The 25,846-nt window shown below is 38.2% G+C and overlaps 3 protein-coding genes across 4 annotated transcripts; 1 reads left to right on the top strand and 2 right to left on the bottom strand.

The window, feature by feature from the left end:
- Positions 1-1,779: 1,779 nt before the first annotated feature.
- On the bottom strand, positions 1,780-6,816 carry LOC121741568 (magnesium transporter MRS2-11, chloroplastic-like). 2 transcript variants are annotated; one of them, XR_006037900.1, is made up of 14 exons: positions 6,273-6,816; positions 5,973-6,045; positions 5,731-5,801; positions 5,293-5,378; positions 5,108-5,198; positions 4,516-4,584; positions 3,925-4,005; positions 3,656-3,818; positions 3,499-3,544; positions 2,992-3,072; positions 2,800-2,882; positions 2,539-2,705; positions 2,388-2,431; positions 2,207-2,303 (listed from the first exon to the last, which is right to left on the bottom strand). XR_006037900.1 is itself a non-coding variant. In XM_042134402.1 (13 exons), exons 1-13 carry the CDS (start codon positions 6,594-6,596, stop codon positions 2,208-2,210), a joined length of 1,308 nt encoding a protein of 435 aa, XP_041990336.1. In that variant the 5' UTR covers positions 6,597-6,813; the 3' UTR covers positions 1,780-2,207. The 2 variants fall into 2 exon arrangements, 1 of the variants encoding a protein (XP_041990336.1); XM_042134402.1 differs by lacking the exon at positions 2,539-2,705 and having other exon boundaries at positions 1,780-2,303; positions 6,273-6,813.
- Positions 6,817-8,282: 1,466 nt separating this feature from the next.
- Positions 8,283-9,852, bottom strand: LOC121804453. The gene is made up of 4 exons (XM_042204008.1): positions 9,679-9,852; positions 9,495-9,612; positions 9,340-9,401; positions 8,283-8,592 (listed from the first exon to the last, which is right to left on the bottom strand). Exons 1-4 carry the CDS (start codon positions 9,796-9,798, stop codon positions 8,485-8,487), a joined length of 408 nt encoding a protein of 135 aa, XP_042059942.1. The 5' UTR covers positions 9,799-9,852; the 3' UTR covers positions 8,283-8,484.
- An 8,428-nt stretch (positions 9,853-18,280) lies between these two features.
- On the top strand, positions 18,281-21,127 carry LOC121741561 (UDP-D-apiose/UDP-D-xylose synthase 2-like). Its single transcript, XM_042134394.1, has 9 exons — positions 18,281-18,802; positions 19,154-19,246; positions 19,361-19,468; positions 19,675-19,789; positions 19,874-20,007; positions 20,102-20,203; positions 20,285-20,377; positions 20,498-20,633; positions 20,714-21,127. Exons 1-9 carry the CDS (start codon positions 18,533-18,535, stop codon positions 20,824-20,826), a joined length of 1,164 nt encoding a protein of 387 aa, XP_041990328.1. The 5' UTR covers positions 18,281-18,532; the 3' UTR covers positions 20,827-21,127.
- Positions 21,128-25,846: the final 4,719 nt, after the last annotated feature.

Below are 25,846 nucleotides of genomic sequence, written 5' to 3'. Positions count from 1 at the left end.
TAAAATCTACATCACAATATGTTCAGTCAATTTTTTGAACCTTGGCCATGTATTTACTCGAAATTCTTGTTTTCCTAGGCGATAAAAAAATAGGTTGCCTTAGGCGGACGCTAGATTTGGAGATTTGAGACATATTAGAAGATTGAGAGTTTGGTGCTTATGGAGAAATATGAGTTCCGTGGCTGATTTCCTTACTAGATTTTGTGCCTGAGAAAAGGCTGTCAGCCGCCCAATGTCTTAACCATCCATGGATAAGTGGAAGCCCTCGCCAACTAGCCCCTTCGATCTCTCAACCCAAGGAAGTAGAAAATGGTATCTCTGATAAGAAGAGGGACAAGGATGAGAGGCACGCGTTTTTGCTGCTTGTCCTTGGTTCGACCGTACAAGTATTCGATTATGTCCATAACTAGGGCGATCATATGACCGACCTATTAATACTACTGTTAGTCATTAGAACCTCAATTTCTCTGCAACTGCAAATCATTTCTTTGGGTAATGAAAAATAGAGGAGATGATGTATAGTAGCACCTCATGCCGTACGAGAAGAGTTATACACCTGACCGACATTATCGCATTGTAAAATGGCACCAACGGATTTTCCTTGGTTTGGTGTGTTCGCCACTACCAACGGGGAATAGCCCGTGGTAGGATGGTTGTGTTGATCTGTTATGGGACTACTGCATGCGTTGTGCCATTTGTTACAATATGATTGGCAGATGCTAAGGGGCAATTAATTGGGAGGTTACATCCAGATATCGCTCCGCAATTGAATCAGAATAGTCTGCCCTTACCCCAACAACTTTTATGTGACCCCGGTCGCCCATGCACAAATGCCCCTAGTTTTCCAAGCCCATCGGTTTCGTTATGGGACCACATATTATGCGCCTTACTTGCCTACACGGGGGCTGAGAACAAGTCCCAGCTGAGCACCCCATCGGCTCAGAACTTTGGTGTCTCGGTCGCCCATGCATTTGGGTCCCTAGTTTTCCAAGTCGGTCGGTATAACGATTAATAATAATGATAAACTTTGCTTCGTACCACACCCACGCCAATCACGTGTGTCGAGTGCCACCCTTAGACTTCTTTGGCTCGAGAACCTCAGTGTATCTTCAAACGATCACCTCCCCCTTTTTCCCCATTCTGGCTACTCTTTTTCCACTTGGGGATTTTTCCCATTTGGGTTTTGCCCCAAGAGGTTTTAATGATGCCCGCCCTCCACCGCTGGAGGGTCTTTGGTTGTGGTTTCGGGATAGACCAGGGTATGCCTATGTTTCTGTGTAAAATACATGGCAAGGACGTTTGTCTAAGCCATTAGGCTGGCTAGGATCCACTACTTAAACTACGGTTTTTCGGGTTTGCGATTGTAATCTGGCTTAGTACGAGCCCTTGGGTATGCCCAAGTTCACTTGTATTGTATTACTTCCCCCTCCATGGCTCGCTAGCCTCGGCTAGTTGGCTATTTTGATTGTAAATTTCTTTTAGTTATAAAATTTATTGATTCATAAAAAAAAGAGTTGAGCTCTCATATTTTCATGTGATTTTTTAACTTTGATTGTAATAGTCAAATTATTTCTATGCGAGTAATGATCAAGATAAATTAGCCCCTTGTTTAACTATGTTGCTCAGGTGTTGTTCAAAGTTATCTTATTACAATTAAATCTCTTCTATGTGATTTGCAAGCTGCTAGGCACTAAACAAAATATAGCAATATAACTAGCATCTTCATTACAAGTCACAAAAAAGTAAAAAAAAAATAAAAAAAAATAATTGGAGAGTTGATGAAAGTAGGTTAAAGTTATGAAAATAGAAGATATGTAGAAATGAGATAGCAGTACTCATCCTAAGCTTCTTACAAACATAATGTCGCAATCAGCACTAATAATCATTATTTAGCTAAGAGGTAAATATCTACCCTGGGATATGAGTAAGCAATGAATTAGGTACCCACTCACCACCACCACCTACAACAATGCATTATTATGAATTCTCTTGTTCACTAGTCTCGTGCTTCACATGATAATGTTACATACTGATAAAGCCTCCAGTCGGTTCACACTCAGATGATGCAGCATCACATGTCATAAGCAACTGACTACCGCAGGGGCTCTTTTAACTGTATATATATACCAACACCTTCATATATAATCCTGTATTTATGTCCACAACCGAAATTGCATTTGGTGCCGATTATGACATTTATCTGATGTTTACAAGATCTTCTTTTGCCTGAGGTATGCATACATGATAAAGAATCCAAGCAGAGCACCCACAAAAATCGCTGATGTTGTTAGCCAAAAGGCGAACTGCAAAACAAGTTTTCACCAGATGAAATCCATATGATAGTGCCTGAGTGAGGATGATACTAAGGGAGAACAAGTTGATCATACCACACGTTCCTCAAGATGCGATCTCAAGTTCATGCCAAATATACCTGCCACGTTTGGTGTAATGTTATGACAATAACCAAAACTAGCATCCAACAAATGTATCTTCAACTGAGTTTTTGTTTGTAATAAGCTACTTGATTTCAGTTTTCACCTTTTAAAGGGCATTGTACTCGATACAGATGTCATGTTCTTTTCACTTGTTCATTGGCCATACCAACAATTATATATGACGTGCTTATGTAAGGAACTTAATTGTAGTATTTCAAGGAGAAACTCCAATTGATCATAAGCCTCCAGCGTTAGACATCATTTTGCAAACTAAAAGAAAACCATTTTCGACAAATTTTTTATTAAATGCCCATGAGTAGTACCAAGATGATGCATAACTAAGATAACTCTCATCGGCCAATACCTGCAAATAGGGCACCAACTCCCACACATAATGCCCCCACCTGAAGGAGAAGTTCTACTCGACTTACCTCAAGTCTCCGAGAACTGATAACAATACAGTTAAGGCAGTTACAAGAAGAACCATTAGTGTTGGCATGGTAATGATAACAAATACAAAAAAATGAAGAAAAAATAGCAATTGCAAATAACAAACCTCAGGTTAACGGCAATTGAATCTTCCATTTCCTTTGCTGAATCAAGAAGCCTCTCTGCTTGACCATGACAAGATTCACATCTGCCATCACATGAAATAATTTAGTCTGCTAACTACTAAAATATAACTGAACTGCTTGCTACAGCCCCAACTTTTACAAAAACCCACTCACCAATTTGCAAATGACAAAAACTTAGCATATCACCTCTGAGGTTGCTCAGCAGAATACATGCAGTCAGGAGGTAAAGAAGTATATAGTCAAGGAAAACAGACTCTTCTTTCCCCATTAAGGTTTAGCTATGACTATGACAACAACAAGGGAGTGTTTTGTATGGCGAGTACAATAATAGAACATTCTTGAACACAATATCTCAAAGATCATGTGTTGCACTAACAGAAAACAAAAAAAAAACCTTCATGTATGAATAGATCCCCTATACTGTCATAATAGGAACCACAAATGTAACCCCCTTCTATTCCAATGAACTGATTATGTCAAGGAATTACCTTTGAAGATAATTTTCCAAGAGCATTTCAATCTCTTCCTCCTCTTCTGAGAAACCCAAGGACCAATAATTCGATCACATGTTGTACAATTTCAAGTGATGTGTGTAAACTTTAGATGTAATTTATATTTCAATGAATCTAACTTGACGAGACTTACCCTCGGCTATCTCCTTCTCTAAGGGAACAGAGCATTCCATATCATCAGTTTTTGTCAGAGTGCAGTTTCTTCCCATGATACATATTCTCCGTATTTCATGGGTGTCCTCAAGGATATCAAGTAACATTTGCTTCAAAGCCCCGGCCTTTGAGCCCAATTCTACCTTTAGTCATAAAAACAGTACGTGAGTAGCTAGTTATGAGTTGATAAATAATAGTACTACATTTTAGCCAATACCAAGATAGCCAGAACAAAGTTGAAAACTATACTAGTGTTTGTTTGCTGATTCGAAGTTCTTCCAGTATGTTGGCAGTCAATCGATTAGGAAGAACCTCAAGCAAACCTTGGACCTGCAAGAAGAGTCTTGGTTACAGGAAATGACTGACAATCACACAATAGCTGTATATACAATTATACTGCAAGTGAGCTTGGAATATTCTGCTATATATAGCAAGATATATACATTTTGTTTTTGTAAAACTGTTCAAATACATATCTATGTTGGACCTGGCGGTAGAAAGCATTGCTTTCTGATGCCTTCTGAAATGCACATATGAATCAGAACTGCTGTAGCTCAAAACTAGTATGACGAAATAGAGGTTCCAAGCACCAACCTGTTAATAAAGGTTTAGGTATTCTTTATCCAGGAAATTGGGAACAGAAAGCAGGCATCGTGTAACATTTGTTGGATGATGTTCAAAAGTAAAAATTATCATGTCACCCAGGCTTTGTAATGAAACTATTTAAGTTTATACACATATTTTAAGAAGATAAAAACAAAACAACCTAAGGTTTCAACATAGAAGGAGCAGAAATTACCAGAAAATATTCAGTTACTCCGTACTATTTATCTTACTTACACGTGGTTCTAAATCCAATAGTCTCTGTTCCATGCGTTGTATTCGAGAATATAGTGCTGCCTCAACTACCTGCACGTATCGCAGTGAACAAATGTCAGGTTATTTCAGCAAAAAGCTATCATCGAAGCATTTTGTTATATGTAATGATGACCAGGACCGAGCTACTTGTAGGACTAAGTGCCTAGACATGTTAAAAATCTTTATGGCTTTTAATGTGCAAGAAGGAATACAAGTTTTCAAAAGGTTCTTCAGTGCCATGATTCAACCATAGCCCCCCAAGAGAGAAAACTATTGACAGGTCAACAATTCCCTAAGAAGCATCAAACAAGCCAATAATTCCTTTACAGAAATGACTCTTCATGGGATTCAAACTATGAGTTTCTTGAGGATCTGGAACTGTGATAGTACCTACAGTTGGTTGCACTGAACCAACTCGAACCTCTAAACCATTGCAAAGAATGTGTGTGAGAATGACTGTAATCCACACGCCGGGATTTACTCATGGAGAAAATTTTTATTTGCAAAAGTGCTCTGATTCAAAAAAGCAACACCGAAGTTAATACTTGTTGAAATGATTCATGAAGAAATCTACCTCAAGCACAAATGGCATTGAGGGCCCTCCATGCATGTTCTTCGGGTTTAAGCGGGGTAACAACGCATCAATAAAAGCTTTTCCTGCTCTCCTGTAAGTTACCAAGAAGTACATTTTGGTTCGCTGAGATTATGTGAGAACTTATAAAGAATTGACAAGAAAAGTTGATAGAGGAAGGAGAATACCGGTTATAGTTGAATATATAAACACGTTCTTGCATTGCAATCGCACGTAAAGATCCCAAGTTCAGCAAAATTGCATATTCCCGTACCTTGTTGAGTTAGAAATTAGACGTGCAATCATTATGAACCACTTGATTTGAAAATTTTAAAAGGGTTTTCCATGATGAAACCTGAAACATATGTTTAACCATTCTATTGAAAAGTACGGGAAAAATGAGAACCAGCACCTATATGATTTTTTTCATTGAAATTACAGTTTTCTAATTCTGAAGTGAATTAACACACAGAACTTTATATATAAGTGAGGTAGGAAGATCTAGTTTTGTGACAATGCAAATTATGTTTAATATTTGAAATTTAGACCGCATAGCTAACAATCTGAACTGAGGTCTTATCATAGGTAACTACACAATATGAACAATAGCGATAGTAGTTTCATACCAATATTGAAGGCATTGTATTTGTTAACCACAACGATGGATCAACGGTTCTAACATCTCGAGGTCGGAGACCTGAAAAATATGTCAGAGAAGAGAAACAGAGTTTATCAGAAAGAGTCCACAAGTGGTTATTTTAGTAACAAGTAACAACAATCTTAATAGTGAATAGACATGCATAGGTTCTCTCTTTCTCTTATTGCTTATTTAGCAAATTAGGTTACCATGAAAGAAACTTGTACTCACCACTTGATTTTAACAAGTGTCTCCGATTAATTTTCCGTGTGGATACGATCCCAATAGACTTAACTTCCACGACCTGTTGAAGGGAAATGAGTGAAGAAAGAGCAGAAAACAGGTCCTTCCTTTGAATGAAATTCAGGTTTGGTAGACTTCCTTGACAATAATATTGAGAAGAAAAACTACATACTACTAGCATTTAGCTTGAATCAATTATTGTGATCCACCCAAAATGTATGTTGTTGTCTTATCATCCAATCAAAAACCAAATTCGCATATCAAAAAGAAAGCGGCTGTATAAATGACCTCATACACTGGCTCGCGAATCCCAAGTGAGAGAGAATCCGGGATCCTCTGCGGAACAGCAGCACCGTTTGGGAAATCCTGACCAATATTGACCTCCTCCCCGTCCTTATCGAATACAGCTTCACCTGAACTTTCTCTCTCCTCGGCGAAACACTTAATAGTCTCAACTTCCTTAGCTCCGGCGTTGCGCAGGGGATCACAGCTCCTCCGCGGCTGACACGAGAACAATTTGCGCGAAAAATCTTGCTTGGACTGCGATAGCGAAATTCCAGTGAAGATAAGGCGGAATTGAGGGGGCAATTGCAGGAGAATTGGAGAAGGCATTGTTGTAGAATGTAGAGAGAGATGAATAGAACTATAGAAGCGTAGTCAAGATTCTGAGGCTACATCCGAATAAATAGCTACATCAAAATCCAACAAGTGAATTCTAGATTGACGATATCAGTAGTTGTGTATGTGTAGGTGGGGAATGGGAGTGAGAGCGAGAGACGATGTAAGTGGTGGTTTGAAATGATTTTGTTGTTGGCTGTGGTCGAGAAATGAGTAGCGCGGGGCCTTGTCGTTTTGTCCGTTACCACGTTTAAACTTCTGTGTCTCTGAAGCTACAACAAATTTGGACCAATTAAAACCTCTCTGTATATTTCATGTTTTCTTTCTTACGCATAATAATACTGATAAACAAGTAATACTATAAAAGATAAAACAATACTAGTAATATTATCAAATCAGTAATGCCTATTCCAGCCACATCAATTGATTAAATTTAGTACTACTATTACGTTTTGATCATCTTCAATTAGAAAGGCTAAGAAATTTGGTTTAAATATTCATTTCGAATCACCATTTTCAACAATTTACTTGACTATCAATCTATCATGGTATTAATCTATCATGAGAATATGGAGTAGTTATTTTTATAAAGGAAACGTGAAACGAAATTTTATTTATGGCAAATACAAATTGTTAGTTATTTTTATAAATGGACTCAACTGTATTACCCAAGGATCTTATAGAGAAGCTACGCAGTGAGTGAGATTCAGCATGTCTAGTTACGCAGCAAGCGCTTTCCTGATTAGTTTGATAAAATTCTGTAGACTTGGAAGAGCTATGAGTCTATGCCAGAGGGCAAGGTGCTAAAGAGGCAAATGATTGAATCAACGGGATATTAGTAAAAGGCTTTGGGAATCAAAGATGTCAGCTTCTACAAACTTAGAGATTTATCAAGTGCTCCCATTGCCTACTTTTACTTTGATCCATACTCTCTTCCCGCTTACCAATCACAAATATTGTTTGCAACAAGGGACAAGCCAAGTCTCATGACTATAGTTCAGAAGCTTCAGATTCCATTTTAAAGCTCACATTTTCTCTTGTCATGTTGATTAACCAGTGAATCAATGAGCTTGAGGTGGTATTCCATGATTTTGGCCACGCATTTCAGCATATACTAACCAAACAATATGAAGGCCTAGTATCCGGCAATCAGCTTAAAGTGTGTGGCTGCATTATGCTGCTGTGGATTTGGAACTACACTAAACCTCTTCCAGGTGTACTTGATGAGTCTATACTCTATAATATGATGTGGAGGACTCATCCTATTCCTATCACAATGGCTTACAGTTTTGACACATTTATTATGTGCATCACCCCAATAATATTGGATCATTTATCTCTTCTAAAAATCATAACACCCTTCAATGCGCACACCAACTCTATCAAGTCTTCCTGGAGTTTTGAGGTTGTGAACCTAGACCTTATGCATTTCTCCGCTACAATGGCTTGTTGCCCATCATTGCTGCTACCTGATGTTCTCATTTTCTCACATGTCTATAGAGTAGTAGTGGTAAACTCATGTGGAATTCAAAAATGGTAGTGTAAGTTAATGATGTATAAACTGGTATGCAGACGAACAAGTTAGTTTTATTCAATTATATGCAGAATGAGTACAAGTTATGATAAAATCCACTAATTCAAACAGCTTCATTGTGACTATTATATCATACTTAGTCGATATAGCAAAATAAATAATCATCTTTAAGGCGCCTTTAAATGAAGCAAATTCTTCCATATAAAACTGAGATGAATTTTAGGTTCACATTCAAAACTCCCTTCTCAGATGAAGCACAGACATGGATCAAAACCCAGGTGAAAAATGGAATATACAATAGCATACACTGACAACAAAGAAGGGGTCAATATCTCTCCTACTCTGGCATCATTCTTGAAATAATGGTTCATAAAAGAGTTTGAAAGCTTCAATGACTTCCAGATACCACATTGATTCCCTATCTGGAAATGGTGAAAGATCAACAATTTTGTGAACCTGTGAAACCGGCCATATCACATTTATTAGCCCAAAGTTCAAAGCTCTTTCAAGAAATGAATTACAATGAGCATCAAGAAACATGGTTGTTCATCAAATATGCACTGCCCTCGTTTAAGGGTGCGAATGCAGTGAGGCAGATACTAACCCTATAGTAGGATAACATACATTGCAAAAAAATATACCAAGGTTACGTTTGCTTTGAGGTAAATGGGGGACAGCCGGACACGAGTATATTCACCCTTTAAATTCGTCCCTTGTTTTTCATCTTATCTATTAAAAAGGATTTAACACATTCGTATTGCTAATCTTCCCTCCAGTAAGGGATAATATTATCACAATGTATTAGTGTGATAGCATTATCCCTCCCTCAGTTCACTGGGACAGCATTGCAACCAAAACTAATTTAAAGAGATAAGTAGAGCTTACCAAGCATTAGCTTTTTAGGTCCGAAATTAACAACCTACCACTGCACCCATTGACCCTCTACGCATATTTTTACTTGACCGAAATCTAGATTGTATGGATCAGAAACAAAGAACGCTAATTTTCAACCAGAATTTGCAACAAAGTCCAACAATTATAAGCTGGAACAAAGCCAATTTCATCATCTACAGCAGTTACTTTCAAAAGCATATTTACATATTATCAATTGTAGCAATACCAATTGATTTTGAAGAAACGGCAAACGAACTAAACTAGCTACTCAGTAAAGAAAAAAGTAAAAATGGAGAGTTAAATTTTTACCTTAATAAATGGAAGATCACCTGCGCGGACATTATACGCTCCAATCACCATTAGGTACATCCCTAATAGAAACAAACACGCAGCAAAGAAGCAAATTCATGATTTATTTATAAGAGAGTAAAGCAAAATTAAAAATGAAAATGAATAAAGCAGACCAGATTCCCATTGGCGGTCGCGGGAGAGCAATAGTTCAATGACACCGGTGCCGTCGTCTAGAAGGAACCGGCCGCTCTCACCATCCTCGGATGCCGAAGGTACGGAGACTAAAACCCCCTGAAAATCAGCTGATTTAGGATTTGGCATTGCAAATGTAAATGGAGCTGCACCATAAAATTAAACCTGAATCCAAGCGCGTTGGAAGAGGATGCCGCCGAGACTGAAGGCGTTCTGTGACGGCGTTTGGCGGGCGTTTTTCAGTTGCGCGCACATCAGTTTTAATGCTCCTAAATTATAATCCATCTTCTTCTTCTTTCCTTCTCTTCTTCCCTCTCTTAAGTTTTTTTCAAATTAGTAGTGCAGTTAAAACTTTCAATTTGTTATATACACCAATACCAGCGACGATTGTATATTTGTATGACCCCAAAATACAAAATTAAACAATTAGCAGTCCACTAATATTAACATTTGAAAACAAAATACAAAATGAAACAATTTTGAATTCAGTTTTATTGCCAAAACTAAATCGAACCAAAAGTTCAATTTTCTCTAAATATAAAATTGAATTAAATCAAAATCCGAATAAATCGAAACCCAAAAAGTTAAAACCGAATAATAAAATTTGAACCAAATTAAAGAATGAAAATTGTATGTTACATAGTACTATATTTCAACGGTGAAAAATGATGTAAAAAATTGTTTTGCACATTGTTAAATTGAACTTTTTGCTTAGAGGGAGTACTTAATTAATTACATATTAATAGTATATTATGGAGTAATATTTTAAAAAATAGTTTAGATTTTTTTTATACATCCAAACCAAACCAAAAATCAAAATTTCCTATACTTAAAACCGACTAAACTGAAAAAAAAATTAATTCATTTTGGTTCAAATCGAATATTGGGTTTCATATTTAATAGTATTAGGTTAAAAAAATTTAATCTCAAAAGAAAATTCAACTCGAATAAGATAATGTTGTTTTGCAATCTTATAAAAGCCGGTATACATCTATGTTTGGTTGTCAGGATTCTCTCTGGGAAAGTAATCTGATTCCTCAAATTTTAAATTCTTGTGTTTGATTCGGTTTTAATCAAACTGGGAAAATAATAAAATTCTCGAGCACAAGGAAAGTTAGTACAACTTTTCAGGAATCTGAATCATAACTTTTCTTAGGTATTCTTTTTCCCAAGTTTAGGATTCTTACATATTTAATGTAATATATTATTATTATTATTATTATTATTAATTTCAATGTTTTAAAACTAATTTAAAATTATAAATCATACTACTTAATTTCAATATAATAAATAACTATAATTAAAATTATCATAATTATAACTATATTATTTTAATATTTATATAATTGTTATTATCATAATAATAATAATTAATTAAATAATTTAAAAATAATTATATAATAATAAATATTATTTATTATTTAATAAATTAATAATTAATAAATAAAATCATAATGAAATTTTAAATTATAAAATTTATTTAACTATAATATCCGTAAATGTTATAATAAAATTAATAATAATAATAATAATAATATTTATTAATATAATTATTTATGATTATAATAGTCCATGTAACTAGAATTACAATTATATTATTATAATTATGATGGACGATCCATATTTAAACAATCCATAGTAATAATAAATATAATAATATAATTATTCTCATTTATAATTAATAATTTATTAAAAATTATATTATTATTTTTTTATAAATAAAAAAAATATTAATTACGTTTTTAGGTTGGTGTTTAAATCAAATAAAAAATTTAAAATCTTGATATTTTTCAAAAACAGGAAAGTAAAGTTATTAGGAATCATTTTCCCAAGAATTATTTTCCTTGAACTTTACTTTTTCGTCAACCAAACATGGCCTTAATCTAATCAGCGTCATCGAAAGTTAAATACACAATACTAGTAGATCATATCCGACAATGATTTACCGCATTGATATGCAATCAATGTAACCCCTTTCAATATTTAAAGGTAGTGTATGGATCAGACATAGATCGGATTCACAATTTACCAAGGCCTCTTTGTTCTTCATTAGGGAGCTCAGTCAAACTCCAACCATGCGACTGATATTACAATTCAAAGTTACAATGAATCTTGAATACAGATTTACAATCTAGCTATTACAACTAGACTAAGGTTGTCCTCGCTTGTAGCTCTAACTTCTTCTACCTGTACACTTAGCAAACAGGTTAGTAACACAAGGAATAGATCCTCTTGGATCTAACACAGTTACACAAGAAATACAAGATACAAGTAAAGAACACAAAAGAAATCAATGCTTCGGCTCAGACACTCGCCAATAGCACTAGCTTATTCTCAAGAACTCAGATCCAAAGGAGCACAGCAGAATCAACTGGTGATTAACCTCACACTCCATATTCCAGCTCTAACCGACCCCAAAACCCCAGATCTAAACCGTCCGAGAACAGTCTCACACAGAAACCCTCCAAATCAGAAACCCTAGTTCTCAACCAACACCACCAACAGAAGTGGTTGCCTTCTCTGCTACTATAGCAAGGTCTATGACCCTTTCAACCGTGAGAAATCACAAAGAAATCGCCGGAGAACCGTCGGAGAAGAAAGCAGAAAGAGAGAGAGACAGAGAGAGCATTGGAGTGTTTCGAGAGAGAGAGAGAGAGAGTGAAAAAATGAATGAATGAAGAAATGAATGGACTCACCTCTCACATAACAAGCACACATCACAATCCAACGACTGAGAGCCTTGATCCGGGTGAGAGTACACGTGGCTGCATCTAGAGTGTGAGACTTAGTTTTGGGCCAAGCCCAATTCAGCATCACATGGGCCAAAGGAAAGAACCAGTCCAAATGAAGGTCCACCAATTTATTCAACATACTCCACCTTGGACTTCATTCTGAGAAACCAGCCTGTACTATAAGCTAAAGTGAAACTCATCACAGCCTGCAAGGCAATCCCCCCTCAGCCTCAAAGAACAAACAAGGTTCACTGGCATTTAGGGAATCACCAAGCTGCCTCCAGACACCAGAGGGTTAAACCCATTAGTCTAGGAGGACTTCCTGCCTCAAGCCATATACCTACTTTACCAATGCAAGTAAAATGACTGAGGACTTTTATCCCCGGGACATGCATCTATCCTAAGTCAAAATGCAGAAACTTAATGCAGAAGATGAGTTTTTCAGCAGGCAAAGGTTTTGTACCCATATCAGCAGGGTTTTTATCAATATGCACCTTTTGAAGAAACACTTCACCCTTTTCTACTATGTCCCTAATGTAATGGAACCTTACATCAATGTGTTTAGTTCTATCATGAAAAACAGGGTTTTTACATAACTGAATAGCAGACTGAGAATCAGAAAACACAGAGGGAGATAACTTTAGAAATTTAAGTTCAGAGAGAACTCCCTTTAACCAGACAGCTTCTTCATTGCTTCTATGATAGCAATGTACTCTGACTCAGTAGTGGACAAGGCCACTATATGCTGCAATTGAGACTTCCAACTATTACAAGACTTGCAGACAGTAAACACATAGGAGGTAGTTGACTTCCTCTTATCCCTGTCATTAGCATAGTTAGAATCCACAAAACCAGTTAAAGAAACACCATCTTCACACTTAGAATAATACAAACCATATTTTGCAGTATGCTTAAGATATCTCAGAAGCCATTTCAAAGCTTCCCAGTGCACAGAGCCAGGATTCGACATATACCTACTAAGGCATGACACAGCATAAGCAATGTCAGGCCTAGTGCTTACCATCAAGTACATCATTGAGCCAATAGCATTAGCATAGGGAATCTTTTTCATGGCATCAATATCTGACTTGGTTTGAGGACATTGATCTTTACTCAACACAAAATGAGCAGCTAAAGGTACTGAAGCAGGTTTTGCATCAAACATATTAAACTTCTTGAGAATTTTGTACACAAGGGTATGCAACACAAGGGTAGCAACCTTTCTATCTCTGAAAATATTTATCCCTAAGATCTTCTGAGCATCACCTAAGTCTTTCATGTCAAAATTCTCACTTAAGGAAGACTGAACAGATTTTATGGTTTTCAAACATGGTCCCATTATAAGCATGTCATCAATATACAGCAACAAGAACACAGGAACAGAAGAATCAAGGTCCTTAACATACAAGCATGCATCAAAAGTGCTTCTTACAAAACCCAATTTATGCATGCAACTGTTAAACTTAATATTCCATTGCCTAGGAGACTGTTTCAAACCATATAGGGCCTTTTTCAGTAAACACACATGATTGGGAAACTTGGGATCAATAAAGCCTTCAGGTTGTTTCATGTAGATAGGTTTATCTAAATCACCATGCAAAAAAGCAGTTTTAACATCCATCTGTTTTAATTCCCAATTAAAATGAGCACACAAGGCAAGCATTAATCTAACAATAGTGAATTTAACAACATGAGCAAAAATTTCAGTGTAATCTGCCCCCTCTTGTTGAGTAAAGCCCTTAGCAACTAATCTGGCCTTGTACCTAAGACCCTCCACCTCATTTTTCAGTTTGTATAACCACATGCAATCAACCACAGATGCTCCAGGAGGCAAAGGAACAAGTATCTAGGTAAGCTTAATCTTAAGAGAGTGCATCTCCTCTAACATGGCTTTATGCCACTGATTCCAAAATTTAGATTTAGTTGCTTGCTTATAGGATTGGGGTTCATCCCCATTAGACTCATGCACATTAAAAGCCAAATTAATAAGAGCAATCAAGCCAACAAATCTAGTAGGTTTTGACACATTCTGTCTTCTAGCTCTATCTCTAGCTAACACATAATTGCGCAAGCAGTATCATCAATAGCATTTTGCACACCTGAAGGACTATGTATAGTATTTTGGACAGGATAATTATTCATTAAAGGACTAGCATGCATCTCATTGTTATCCACATTAATATCCACATTTTGAGGCACAATATCATTGAGATTTCCCTCATTGGGTGTCTCATCAGGTGTAAAGACTGGATAAGTATTCCAGAAAGGCTATTCCACCTCACTTGGAGTATCATTCTGATTCTCCACTTCAGTGAGTGGTACTGTGGACTCCACCTCCATAAGAGGTTCATTGTCCACAGATTGTGAAGTTGGGTCAACCGTCAACCTTAAGCAAGGGAATTCAGCTTCATTAAAGATCACATCCCTGCTAATTATGACCTTAAACCCAGGTTCATCCCTTAGCCAGACCCTATAACCCTTAACACCCTCAGGATATCCAAGGAAAACACCTTTCCTAGATCTAGGCTCAAGTTTGTCAGTCTTGTTATGCACAAAAGCAGCACAACCAAACACCCTTAGGTGAGAAAGAGATATCGTATTTCCAGTAAACACATACTCAGGACATTGTCCTTTAAGAGGCACAGAGTGAGACCTATTGATCAAATAAGCAGCAGTCAACAAAGCTTCACTCCAAAATTTCTTTGATAAACCAGATTTACTAAGCATGCATCTCACTTTTTCAAGCAAAGTCCTATTCATCCTTTCAGCCACCCCATTTTGTTGGGGTGTATAAGGGACAGTTCTATGTCTTTTAATACCATATGCAGCACATAATTCATCAATCTGTTTGTTACAAAATTCCAGGCCATTATCAGTTATGATAGCTTTAATCTTCTTACTAGTCTGAGTTTCTATCAAGACTTTCCAGTTTTTCAGTTTCTCAAAGACATCATACTTATGTTTCATGAGAAAGCACCACACTTTCCTAGAGAAATCATCAGTGATAGACAGAAAATACACACAACCAGAGTGAGAAGAGATTGAGGCAGGGCCCCAAACATCCATGTGCAAATATTCCAGAACACACTTGCTCACATTAGTAGGCACAGGAGAAGGAAAAGAGAACCTATGTTGTTTACCCAACACACATGTATCACAGAAAGGTAAGCTACCATGCACATCAGAATAAGACATAATTGCATGCCTTTTCAGAATATTCAAACCTTTTTCACTCATGTGCCCTAGTCTATCATGCCACAACATAGTTTTATCACTTTTAACCACATTAGCATAGGCACCAGCACATGTAAGAGGCTCAGCAGTACAAACATATAAGCCACATTTCTTTTTGGACTTAAAGAGACACATTGATCCTCTGCAAATTTTCATGCACCCCTCCCCCCATTTTCCCCCCCATATCAGCAGCTTCTAAGGCAGTGCAAGACATCAAATTATAGCAAAGATTAGGAGCATATCTGACATTTTTCAGGCTGAGCACAAAACCATTCTCAAACTTTAAACACACTGTGCCAATACCATGAATTTCACATTTTTTTATCATCAGCCATTGACACATAAGTATTTGTAACTGTTTTTAGCTCAGAAAAGACTTCCTTAAAAGGACTAACATGATAAGTGCATCCTGAATCACAGAGCCAATCATTTGAAGTAAAGGGGCACACAGGTGAGGCATTGACATACACAAGATCATGTACCATGAAAACACAGTCATTATCAGTGGCCACATTGACAAGGTTTTCAAGCTGGGTGTCATTATTGGGGGTTTTCTTCTTTTTAGGCTTAGTGCACTCCTTTTTATAGTGCCCTACTTCCCCACAATTGAAACACTTTCTGAAAGATCTAGGATCCCTGCTATTGGATCTAGATCTATACTTTTTCCTAGACTTTGAGTTGGAACCTGATCCATTATTAAAGTCTTTACCCCTTCTAGTTTGAGATCTACCTCTAACATTTAGGGCCTTATTAAAAGCACTCTTATCTGCAGCCCTTTCCCTTAATTCCAATTCTTTAGACTTTAAGGAGCTCACAATTAAATCAAGAGGTACTGCATCCCTGCCATACTTAATGGCAGCTTTAACATCACTATAGGAATCAGGTATGGCATTCATTAGAGCTATACTTGTGTATTCATTTATGGTTTTATCACTAGATCTTTTAATATCTTGCATAAGCTTCTGAAATCTATCAATGTTATCATCAATGTCTTTAGATAAATCAAGCTTAAATTTGAAAAAATTTTCAAGCAGATACATTCTAGAAGACATAGAAGTTTCAGTATACAGAGAATCAAGTTTTTTCCACATCTCAGAAGCAGATTCTATATGATCAACCTTCCTAATCACAGAATCAGACAGATTTAACACAATAGTGGCTCTAGCCAACTCATTCATCTCATCAATTTTATCCTGAGCAGTATCATCAGGTAAGGATCCATCCACAACCTTAAACACTTTTTGTTGAATCAAAACACATGTCATTTTATGTTTCCAGATCATAAAATCATTTTTCCCATTGAAGGGGATTAGGCCAACAGGCTGGGCCATTTTTGAAACAATTTTTGCAATAACACAGGTAGCCAGACAAACACACAGGGCCTTACACACCTTAGAACAGACAGTCATAGGCAAAAGACACCAGGAATACTTCAAGCAACCAAATACACAGATGATCAGATCCCAAATTCTTGACTGTCACGAGCAATACTTTCCAAGGCTATCCCAGCTCGCAATCACTCGCTAGTGGAGGGCGCAGGGGGTCACTTGGCAGTATATGAGCTTGGTGGCCAAGTAATGAGAGATCAAGAAGCAAACACAGAGCAAAACAAGAACCAGCAGAAGCAAGTACACAGATAAAAGCACAGAAGTATCCTAAGCCCTTGCCAAAGGCTATCTACCAGCAACAAATATCCCAAGCCTATAAATGGTACTACAACAGAAATAAAATACCCGGGTTTCAGCCAATTTACCAGAGTGAATCCCCTCTCGAAGGAGGATTCCACTTGCCCACCTCCTTAAGCGACTTGGCCTGCCGATCTAGTCCCTCCGTGGCTCTGATACCATTGTAGGGATCAGACATAGATCGAATTCACAATTTACCAAGACCTCTTTGTTCTTCATTAGGGAGCTCAGTCAAACTCCAACCATGCGACTGATATTACAATTCAAAGTTACAATGAATCTTGAATACAGATTTACAATCTAGCTATTACAACTAGACTAAGATTGTCCTCGCTTGTAGCTCTAACTTCTTCTACCTGTACACTTAGCAAACAGGTTAGTAACACAAGGAATAGATCCTCTTGGATCTAACACGGTTACAAAGAAACACAAGATACAAGTAAAGAACACAAAAGAAATCAATGCTTCGGCTCAGACACTCGCCAATAGCACTAGCCTATTCTCAAGAACTCAGATCCAAAGGAGCACAGCAGAATCAATTGGTGATTAACCTCATACTCCAGATTCCAGCTCTAACCGACCCCAAAACCCCAGATCTAAACCGTCCGAGAACAGTCTCACACAGAAACCCTCCAAATCAGAAACCCTAGTTCTCAACCAACACCAGCAACCGAAGTGGTTGCCTTCTCTGCTACTGTAGCAAGGTCTATGACCCTTTCAACCGTGAGAAATCACAAAGAAATCGCCGGAGAACCGTCGGAGAAGAAAGCAGAAAGAGAGAGAGACAGAGAGAGCATTGGAGTGTTTCGAGAGAGAGAGACAGAAAATGACTGAATGAAGAAATGAATGGAATGAAGAAATGAATGGACTCACCTCTCACATAACAAGCACACATCACAATCCAACGACTGAGAGCCTTGATCCGGGTGAGAGTACATGTGGCTGCATCTGGAGTGTGAGACTTAGTGTTGGGCCAAGCCCAATTCAGCATCACATGGGCCAAAGGAAAGAACCATTCCAAATGAAGGTCTACCAATTTATTCAATAGGTAGCAACTGATAAGTTGATACTCCATAAATCACAATTTAATTTATAGTATGATGCTCTTTATCAAATGATCGAGCTTACCAAATTTTTGTTGCATAGCAGTTGAATAGTAGCAGGGAGAGTGAGAGTGAGAGTGAGAGTGACAGTGAGAGTGGTCGATAGTATCTAACGGCAACACAAAACGCCACCTCCCTCCGTTCCCACCTTTAAATACCACATCTCTTCCGAATCCACCCAAATACATTAAACATTTCCGCTTAAACCTATTAACAATCATCCAATTCATCTCGATCAGCACCGAAGAAACTGTCGCTGTAAATAATGGCGAGCGCCAGAGTAGATCTCGACGGGAATCCGATAAAGCCGATCACCATATGCATGATCGGCGCCGGAGGCTTCATCGGCTCGCACCTCTGCGAGAAGCTGATGGCCGAGACGCCGCACCAGGTTCTAGCGGTGGATGTCTACAGCGACAAGATCAAACACCTCCTCGAGCCGTCGTCGCTGCCCTGGGCAGATCGCATCCAGTTCCACCGCCTCAACATTAAGAACGATTCTCGCCTCGAAGGCCTCATTCGGATGGCGGATCTTGTAATTTTTGTTTCTCTCCAGTTTTATGTGTTTATGTTCTCGAGGTTTAGTTTTAGCCTGTGCTTAAGTAGGATCTTGCATCTCCTGTTGTTCAAGTTCCTTTTCTTTTTCTTCTTTTGTTGAAGATAGTGAATTGCACTGGAATTTGCTTCCAATGAAGGAATATATCTGATAATCGTAATTAATTGAAGAAATGAGGTGCTGCTGCTGGAGTAAATCTAGAGTGGTCTACTAAGATCTCGATAGATTTTTATTTACTCCATCTATTACTGTATTTCTTTCCTGATTTTCAGCTTCGCTGATTGTTTAAATAGATATAATCCATGTGTTAATTCTAATTTTTGACCTTAGATCATAAATCTTGCTGCTATATGCACTCCAGCAGACTACAATACGCGCCCGCTTGACACGATCTACAGCAACTTCATTGATGCTCTCCCCGTGGTAAGTCTTTGCGTGTCATAACTGATTTGCACTTTTGTTTTTCTAATTTGTCAAAAAAACCTTTAACCAAATGAATCTTGTTAGTTTGAAATTGATTGATTGCTCTGGTTTTAGATTAAATACTGCTCGGAAAATGGAAAGCGCCTTATTCATTTCTCCACTTGTGAAGTTTATGGGAAAACAATTGGTTGCTTTTTACCCAAAGATAGCCCACTGCGGCAGGTGAGCGTTTGCTTTGAATCTATTACCATTGTTTAGCTAGATGCACATGTAAGCTCATTTCTCATTTGATTGTTTACTATTATATCCAGTTATATCTATACAGTTGCTTCTTGTATTGTGATTCACCAAGTTACAAACAAGGGGAACATTTACTTTTTCTTTTTGGATTTTTTGAATATTCACCATCTTCTTGCATGATGCATCAGGATCCTGCTTACTATGTTCTATCGGAAGATTCCTCCCCTTGCATCTTTGGCCCCATTGAGAAACAGAGATGGTCATATGCATGTGCAAAGCAGTTAGTTGAAAGGCTGATATATGGTGAGCTGTGTGTTTATTTTTTGTGGGACCTAAGTAAAATATGAAGCTTCATATTTGTTGTATTCTTATATTCTTGTGCTACAGCCGAGGGAGCGGAAAATGGTCTTGAGTTTACAATTGTGAGGCCCTTCAACTGGATTGGACCCAGGATGGACTTTATACCAGGGATCGATGGCCCAAGTGAGGGTGTTCCTAGAGTTCTTGCCTGCTTTAGCAATGTACTAATACTGTTTTTCTTTTGACTTTTCTGTCTATTATATACTGTTATGAACTCGACTCATTTTCCATATTGCTGGTTTTTCGTCTGCCCAGAATCTCTTAAGGCGTGAACCGCTGAAGCTTGTCGATGGTGGTGAATCACAGAGAACTTTTGTTTACATCAAAGATGCCATTGAAGCTGTCCTCTTGATGATTGTATGTCTTAGTTATGCCTTCCAAATTCTGTGTATTAGTACATCATTATGTGCAAATTTGTTAAATTAAGTGAATTTTCAGGAAAACCCATCCAGGGCTAATGGTCAGATATTTAACGTTGGCAATCCTAACAATGAAGTTACAGTCAGGCAGCTTGCTGAAATGATGACTCAGGTAAATTCAACTTGTTTTTGAACTGTCGAGCCTTTCCTCTTGTGCACTTGTCTTTTTTTTTTCCAGTGCGTAACGTTTGGATAATTTTCTGAAAATCTACTGTTTAATGCTTGCATGCAGGTTTACTCAAAGGTTAGTAAAGAACCTTCACTGAGTACACCTACGATTGATATAAGCTCCAAAGAATTTTATGGTGAAGGATACGATGATAGTGACAAGAGAATTCCTGACATGACCATAATCAACAGACAACTTGGTAGAGAACTGTTGTTTTAGGAAAACTCAATTCAAGTTAGAGATGCCCTTGTCCTAACCTTTTATCTGTATATCTCTCAGGTTGGAACCCAAAGACATCGCTTTGGGACTTGCTCGAGTCGACTCTTACATATCAACATCGAACATACGCAGAAGCTGTAAAGAAGGCTACTTCAAAGCCAGTGGCAAGTTAAGAAGTATGAAATGAGATTTGCTGCTTCGTTCGTATCTTGTTTCCGAGTGATCATATTGTATGGTTTCTTGTCTAATTTGTCTGAGTACTAAAAATGAGAGCTTAAAACGTTGGATGTGGAGATAGGGTTGGTTTGTTACGTTTGATGTACTTTGGGGTGAGTAGTGTATCATATTCGAGTAAATCATACAGGGGGAATCTACAAGAATATTTTCCTTTAAGGCCTACAAGGGAGGAGGGAGGATGTTGTGTCTTGTTACTTTTATGACTTTTAACATTAATTAATATTGCTATTTTTACCACTGCCGGATATGGATATCACTAAAGCATGATCCTTCACTCGAATTTTGATATTGTTATTGTTTAGATTTTAGGTTTCATTGGACATGTTTGTCCTTATTCCTTGATCTTTTTGTTTTTCTTACTACTACATTTATTACAAAATTAGTCTTCCTCTAAGAAAAATACAGTAATCTGTTTGTTCGTAATATACTCTTTAGAATTTGAAGATATGTATTCTGTCTGTTAATCCATGTATCATTAATTTCCTTTCAGTCCATTCTTTGCACTATTAACTTAAAATCAATATTAGTTTGATATTGCAATATTAGTGCATTAGCATTTAGCAGATACTATTTCAATTTGGAATAGTACTTTTTTTTATTGAGACGTTACCATTCCCTAACATAATCATGTATTAGTATTTTTTTCCCTTCAAATACATACTCACTTTGAAATAAAATATCGGTCCCAGCAATGTGATTCTTTATTCCTAATATCGGTTCATATCATACACTCGATCTATAACTTCTGTTTTAGCAGAAAGAATTATCTTAGAAAGACATTTGCATCAACTACATCTATACCTATTAAAAAAGGTGTTAACTTAAGGATAATAAAAATCTAATAATTTCATACTAAATTCCTTAATAATTACTATATAGTTATTTAGCTATAATCTGAAATATTTGAAACGATGTGTACTATATATATTCCTAATACTAGAATAAATATATGGGGAGTGAAGCAAGGGATTTGGTGAGAGACTCACGGGGAATATGGCTAAGAATTTTCCTTAGCTTCTTGTAGCAGTATGGGCAGTGGAGATCAACATTTAATGTCATTATAGTCAGCTGCAAACATTAACCAAATCAGTCAGCATAATGGAGTATTATTCTTCATCAGAATGGTGACTTAAAAAGGGAGCCATACATTCTCAGTTGCCATGGATGAGTGTTGATGTCTATATGGATGTTGCCGCTTCTCTTCCTGATCCTAATAAATGATGAGAGAGAGAGAGGTTGACTGGTTGGCTTTGGATTTTGGAAACAATGAAGATGAATATATGTATCATGTATGTGCACAAAGTTGTCTGAGAATTGAAAATTGAAGTCCTTCTTATACCTGAGGAGATAGACAAAGAAAGAGGCATATTTTTTATTTGCATTGATTGGCACGATTCACTTTCCAATATTCTTTCTTAGTATGTAGTTTGATTAAGTCAATGGTGGGCAACTATGAACGCATTATAGTATTATATAATTGGATTAACCTACACTTAATTGGTTTTGGACTTTGGTGTTTATACTGACTGGATTGTAATGGTTTGAGCTGTAGATTTAAGATACTTGCGAAACTTGTATTTGGGTGGGGGCAGTTGGAGCCACGGCTGCTTTAGAGCATCCACAATAGCGCCTAGCGCACCGCCTAGCCGAGCGCCGGCGCTAGGCGGTGCGCTAGGCGAACTATTGCAGCCGCCTAGCGCTCGGCGGTTCCGCGGCGCTAGGCGATCCGATAGGCGCTATTGCAGTGTCCGGATCGCCTAGCGCACCGCCTAGCTCGAATTTTTAAATTTTTTTTTATTCCGAAACACTATATATATGCGACTTGCCTGTCATTTTCATTCGCACCACTTGTATTAACGAGTACTCTCTCTATCTAAATTTCTGTACAAGATCAACAACGGTAAATGGATCTCAACAACGAGCCTACTTCAGGGAGTAGCGGATCTCAAACTCCCCCGATCCCCGTGGGAGGTGGATGGAGTCAGATGCACCCGAGTCAGATGCACCCATACTACAACATGTACCCGTGGCAGCAGATGATGCCCGGGATACCAGCGGGGGGGAGTCCGCCGGGGGCGTTTCCGGTGATGTCGGGGTGGGCACCCAGTGTCCAGATGCTGGGGTGGGCACCCGGAATGCAGATGATGCCCGGGGGGGTACCGGCGACACATGGGACGCCAGGGGACGTCTATCGCCCCAGTGTTGATTTTTCGACTGGTTCGTCGCACACATCGACGCCAACGGAGGCTGCGCCTCCGGCCCAGTTTGACACTTTCTCCTTCGAAGACTTGGGGATAGATCTTTCCGGTATTCCGGATGCTCCCGTTCAAACGGGGGGCGCAGGGCGGGGTCGGGGCGCCCCAAAGAAGAAAGGCAAGGGGAAAAGGGTCGGCGAGTCCTCGCAGCCGGGTGAGGACGACAACACGGTACGGAGGAGGTGGACGGACGCGGAGAACGTCGCGCTGTCCAAGGCGTGGGTGAGTGTTTGCGACGATCCTCTCGTTTCGAACAACCAGAGGATCGTTAACTTGTGGGGCAAGATAGCAGCAGCCTACCAGAGGTTTTGCCCGGAGGGGAGGCCACGCAATGGGGAGGATTGCCGGAAGGCGTGGGACCGAATCAGGGTTGCGGTCTCCCGATTTTCGGGCTTGTACACCAACGCCCTCCGCATGATGAGCAGTGGGCAAACTGAGGACGACTGCAGGAGGATAGCGGAGAAAGCCTTCCCCCTGAAGGGGGTGTACAAGGACTTCACCTACTGGAACTGCTATCTTGTGCTTAACGACTCCGAGAAGTTCCGAGTAGGTGTCGACTCTGGCTGGCCGAAGAAGCAACGGCTGAACTATTCCGGTGATTTCAGCGGCAGTAGCGGTGGTTCCCACGACCTCCCTGAGACGGCCCGGGAGGTCCCGACCCCTCGTTCGTTTGCTCGCCGTACTCGCCAGGTTGGGCACAGGCGGGCTCAACGGGAGGCGATGGGGGTCGCCGGGGGTTCACAGGAGGTCCAGTCGGCATCCCCCCTTGGCCAATCCACAGCGGATCTCAAATTCTTCGCGCGTCAACAAACGCGCGCTCAGATGGTCAAGACGATGGCCGAATGGCGGGCGGCGGTGGACCCCGTGGAGAAGAGTTTGCTTCAAACATTGCTCCTGAGCATGCAGGAGGATTTGGATGCGGCACGGAGAGAAGCTGTCGGGAGTAGAGGCGACGGCGACGGAGGCGGAGGCGATGGTGGCGACAGCGACGGAGGAGACGACGGCGGCGACGAGGAGTGAATTATTGTACTTTTTTTTAATTATTGTAATATTTTTAAATTATTGTACTTTTTAAATTTTTAATCGTATTATTAATGTTTCCCGTATATGTCTCGTAAATTAAATTCCGTATATTGTGTGATTGTTAATTATGTCATTTTATATAATTGTTATTAGTGATGTGGCTATTGATGTGGCTGGGCTATTTATGATGTGGCTAGGCTATGGCTGGGCTATTTATGATGTGGCAGGAGGATTTTTAGTGCTGATGATGTGGTAGTGGTTAGGCTATGGCTGGGCTATTCCTATTGTGGATGGCCTTACTAATTTATTCTTTTGTGAAACGACGTTTTTGGAGCGATGTACCATACCTAATACATATATAAATCAACCGCAAATTTGATATCTACTTACACTGTTTTATGAAAATAAAAGATCATTCTACAAATATTTTAATTCGTTTTAAATACTCCCTTCGTCCCATAATAGGAGTCACTCTTATTGTAGTCACGAATTTTAAGAAATGTAAAGAATAATGAGTTGGAAAAGTTAGTGAAATATGAGACCCACTTTTTTATATTGATTTTATAATAAAATGTGACTGAAGTGAGTAGTGTAATGTGAGACCTACTTAGACCATCTCCAACCATTTTCACCAAACTCAAACTCAAACTCATTTTTGAGTATACGTCACACAAAAAAGTTTTTTTACTCCAACCATTTACACCATATTCAAAATTTACACCATTTTTTAGTTTTTGTCTCACAAAATTTTTATAGTAACACCATATTTGGTGTTGTTTCACCAAAAACATCAGAAATGAGTTTGAGTTTGGTGTATGATTGGAGAAGATTTCCAAATCAAAACTCATTTTTGGAGTATGGTTGGAGATGGTCTTACTATTTATGGTAAAAATAAAGTGTGACGGACTAAATTGACAAAATGCAACTTTTATTGTGGGACAGAGAGGAATACCTTTTAATTTTGGATTTTTTTTTTCTTTTTTACATCTTTTGTATCAAAGAACAAATTTGATCATTTCTATTATTCAGGTTGTTCCCTCTATTGTTCTTTCGTAATAGTACTCCATGTGCTAAGAAAAAAAAACTTAGACTTACTTATGTTTTACTCCCTCCGTCTAAAAAATATTTATTTATAAATAATTTATATACTACTACCCGTATTCCACTAACTTTTCTTAATATTTCTTAAAATCCACCAAATAAAAAGGAACTCCTAAAGGCGGATGGAGGGAGTATGATACGATTATATCTTCAGAAATATCTCATATATCTCTATTATTATATTATCATATCTTTTCCATATCTTCATTATCTTGTTCACCAAGTTAGGTTATTTGTAGGAGTATTATAAATAGAGAGATTTCAGAATACGGGCCTCAGGCCGGATTTGACATTAAATTCGCCGACCTTTCAAAATATGGGATCGAGGCATGTGAATTTTTCAGAATAAGGGATTTTTGCATTTTTTCATTTTTTTTTCTTATTATTTCTTTTTCAATATTTATGACCAAATTACCCTTTTCAAATTTAGACCTAAATTCAGAATCAATGTCTGCTGAAGTTGATCAATCCGATAAAAATTTTCAAATGTACGTCTGCTGAAGTTGATTGTCTTATTTGATTTGATTTGATTTGATTTGATTTGATTTGTTGGTGGTAGTTTGTTTAATACGGCTAA

The sequence above is a fragment of the Salvia splendens genome, chromosome 1 (genome assembly GCF_004379255.2).
Source record: "Salvia splendens isolate huo1 chromosome 1, SspV2, whole genome shotgun sequence".
In the NCBI taxonomy this organism is placed as follows: domain Eukaryota; kingdom Viridiplantae; phylum Streptophyta; class Magnoliopsida; order Lamiales; family Lamiaceae; genus Salvia; species Salvia splendens.
This window is presented reverse-complemented; position numbering and strand designations above follow the sequence as displayed.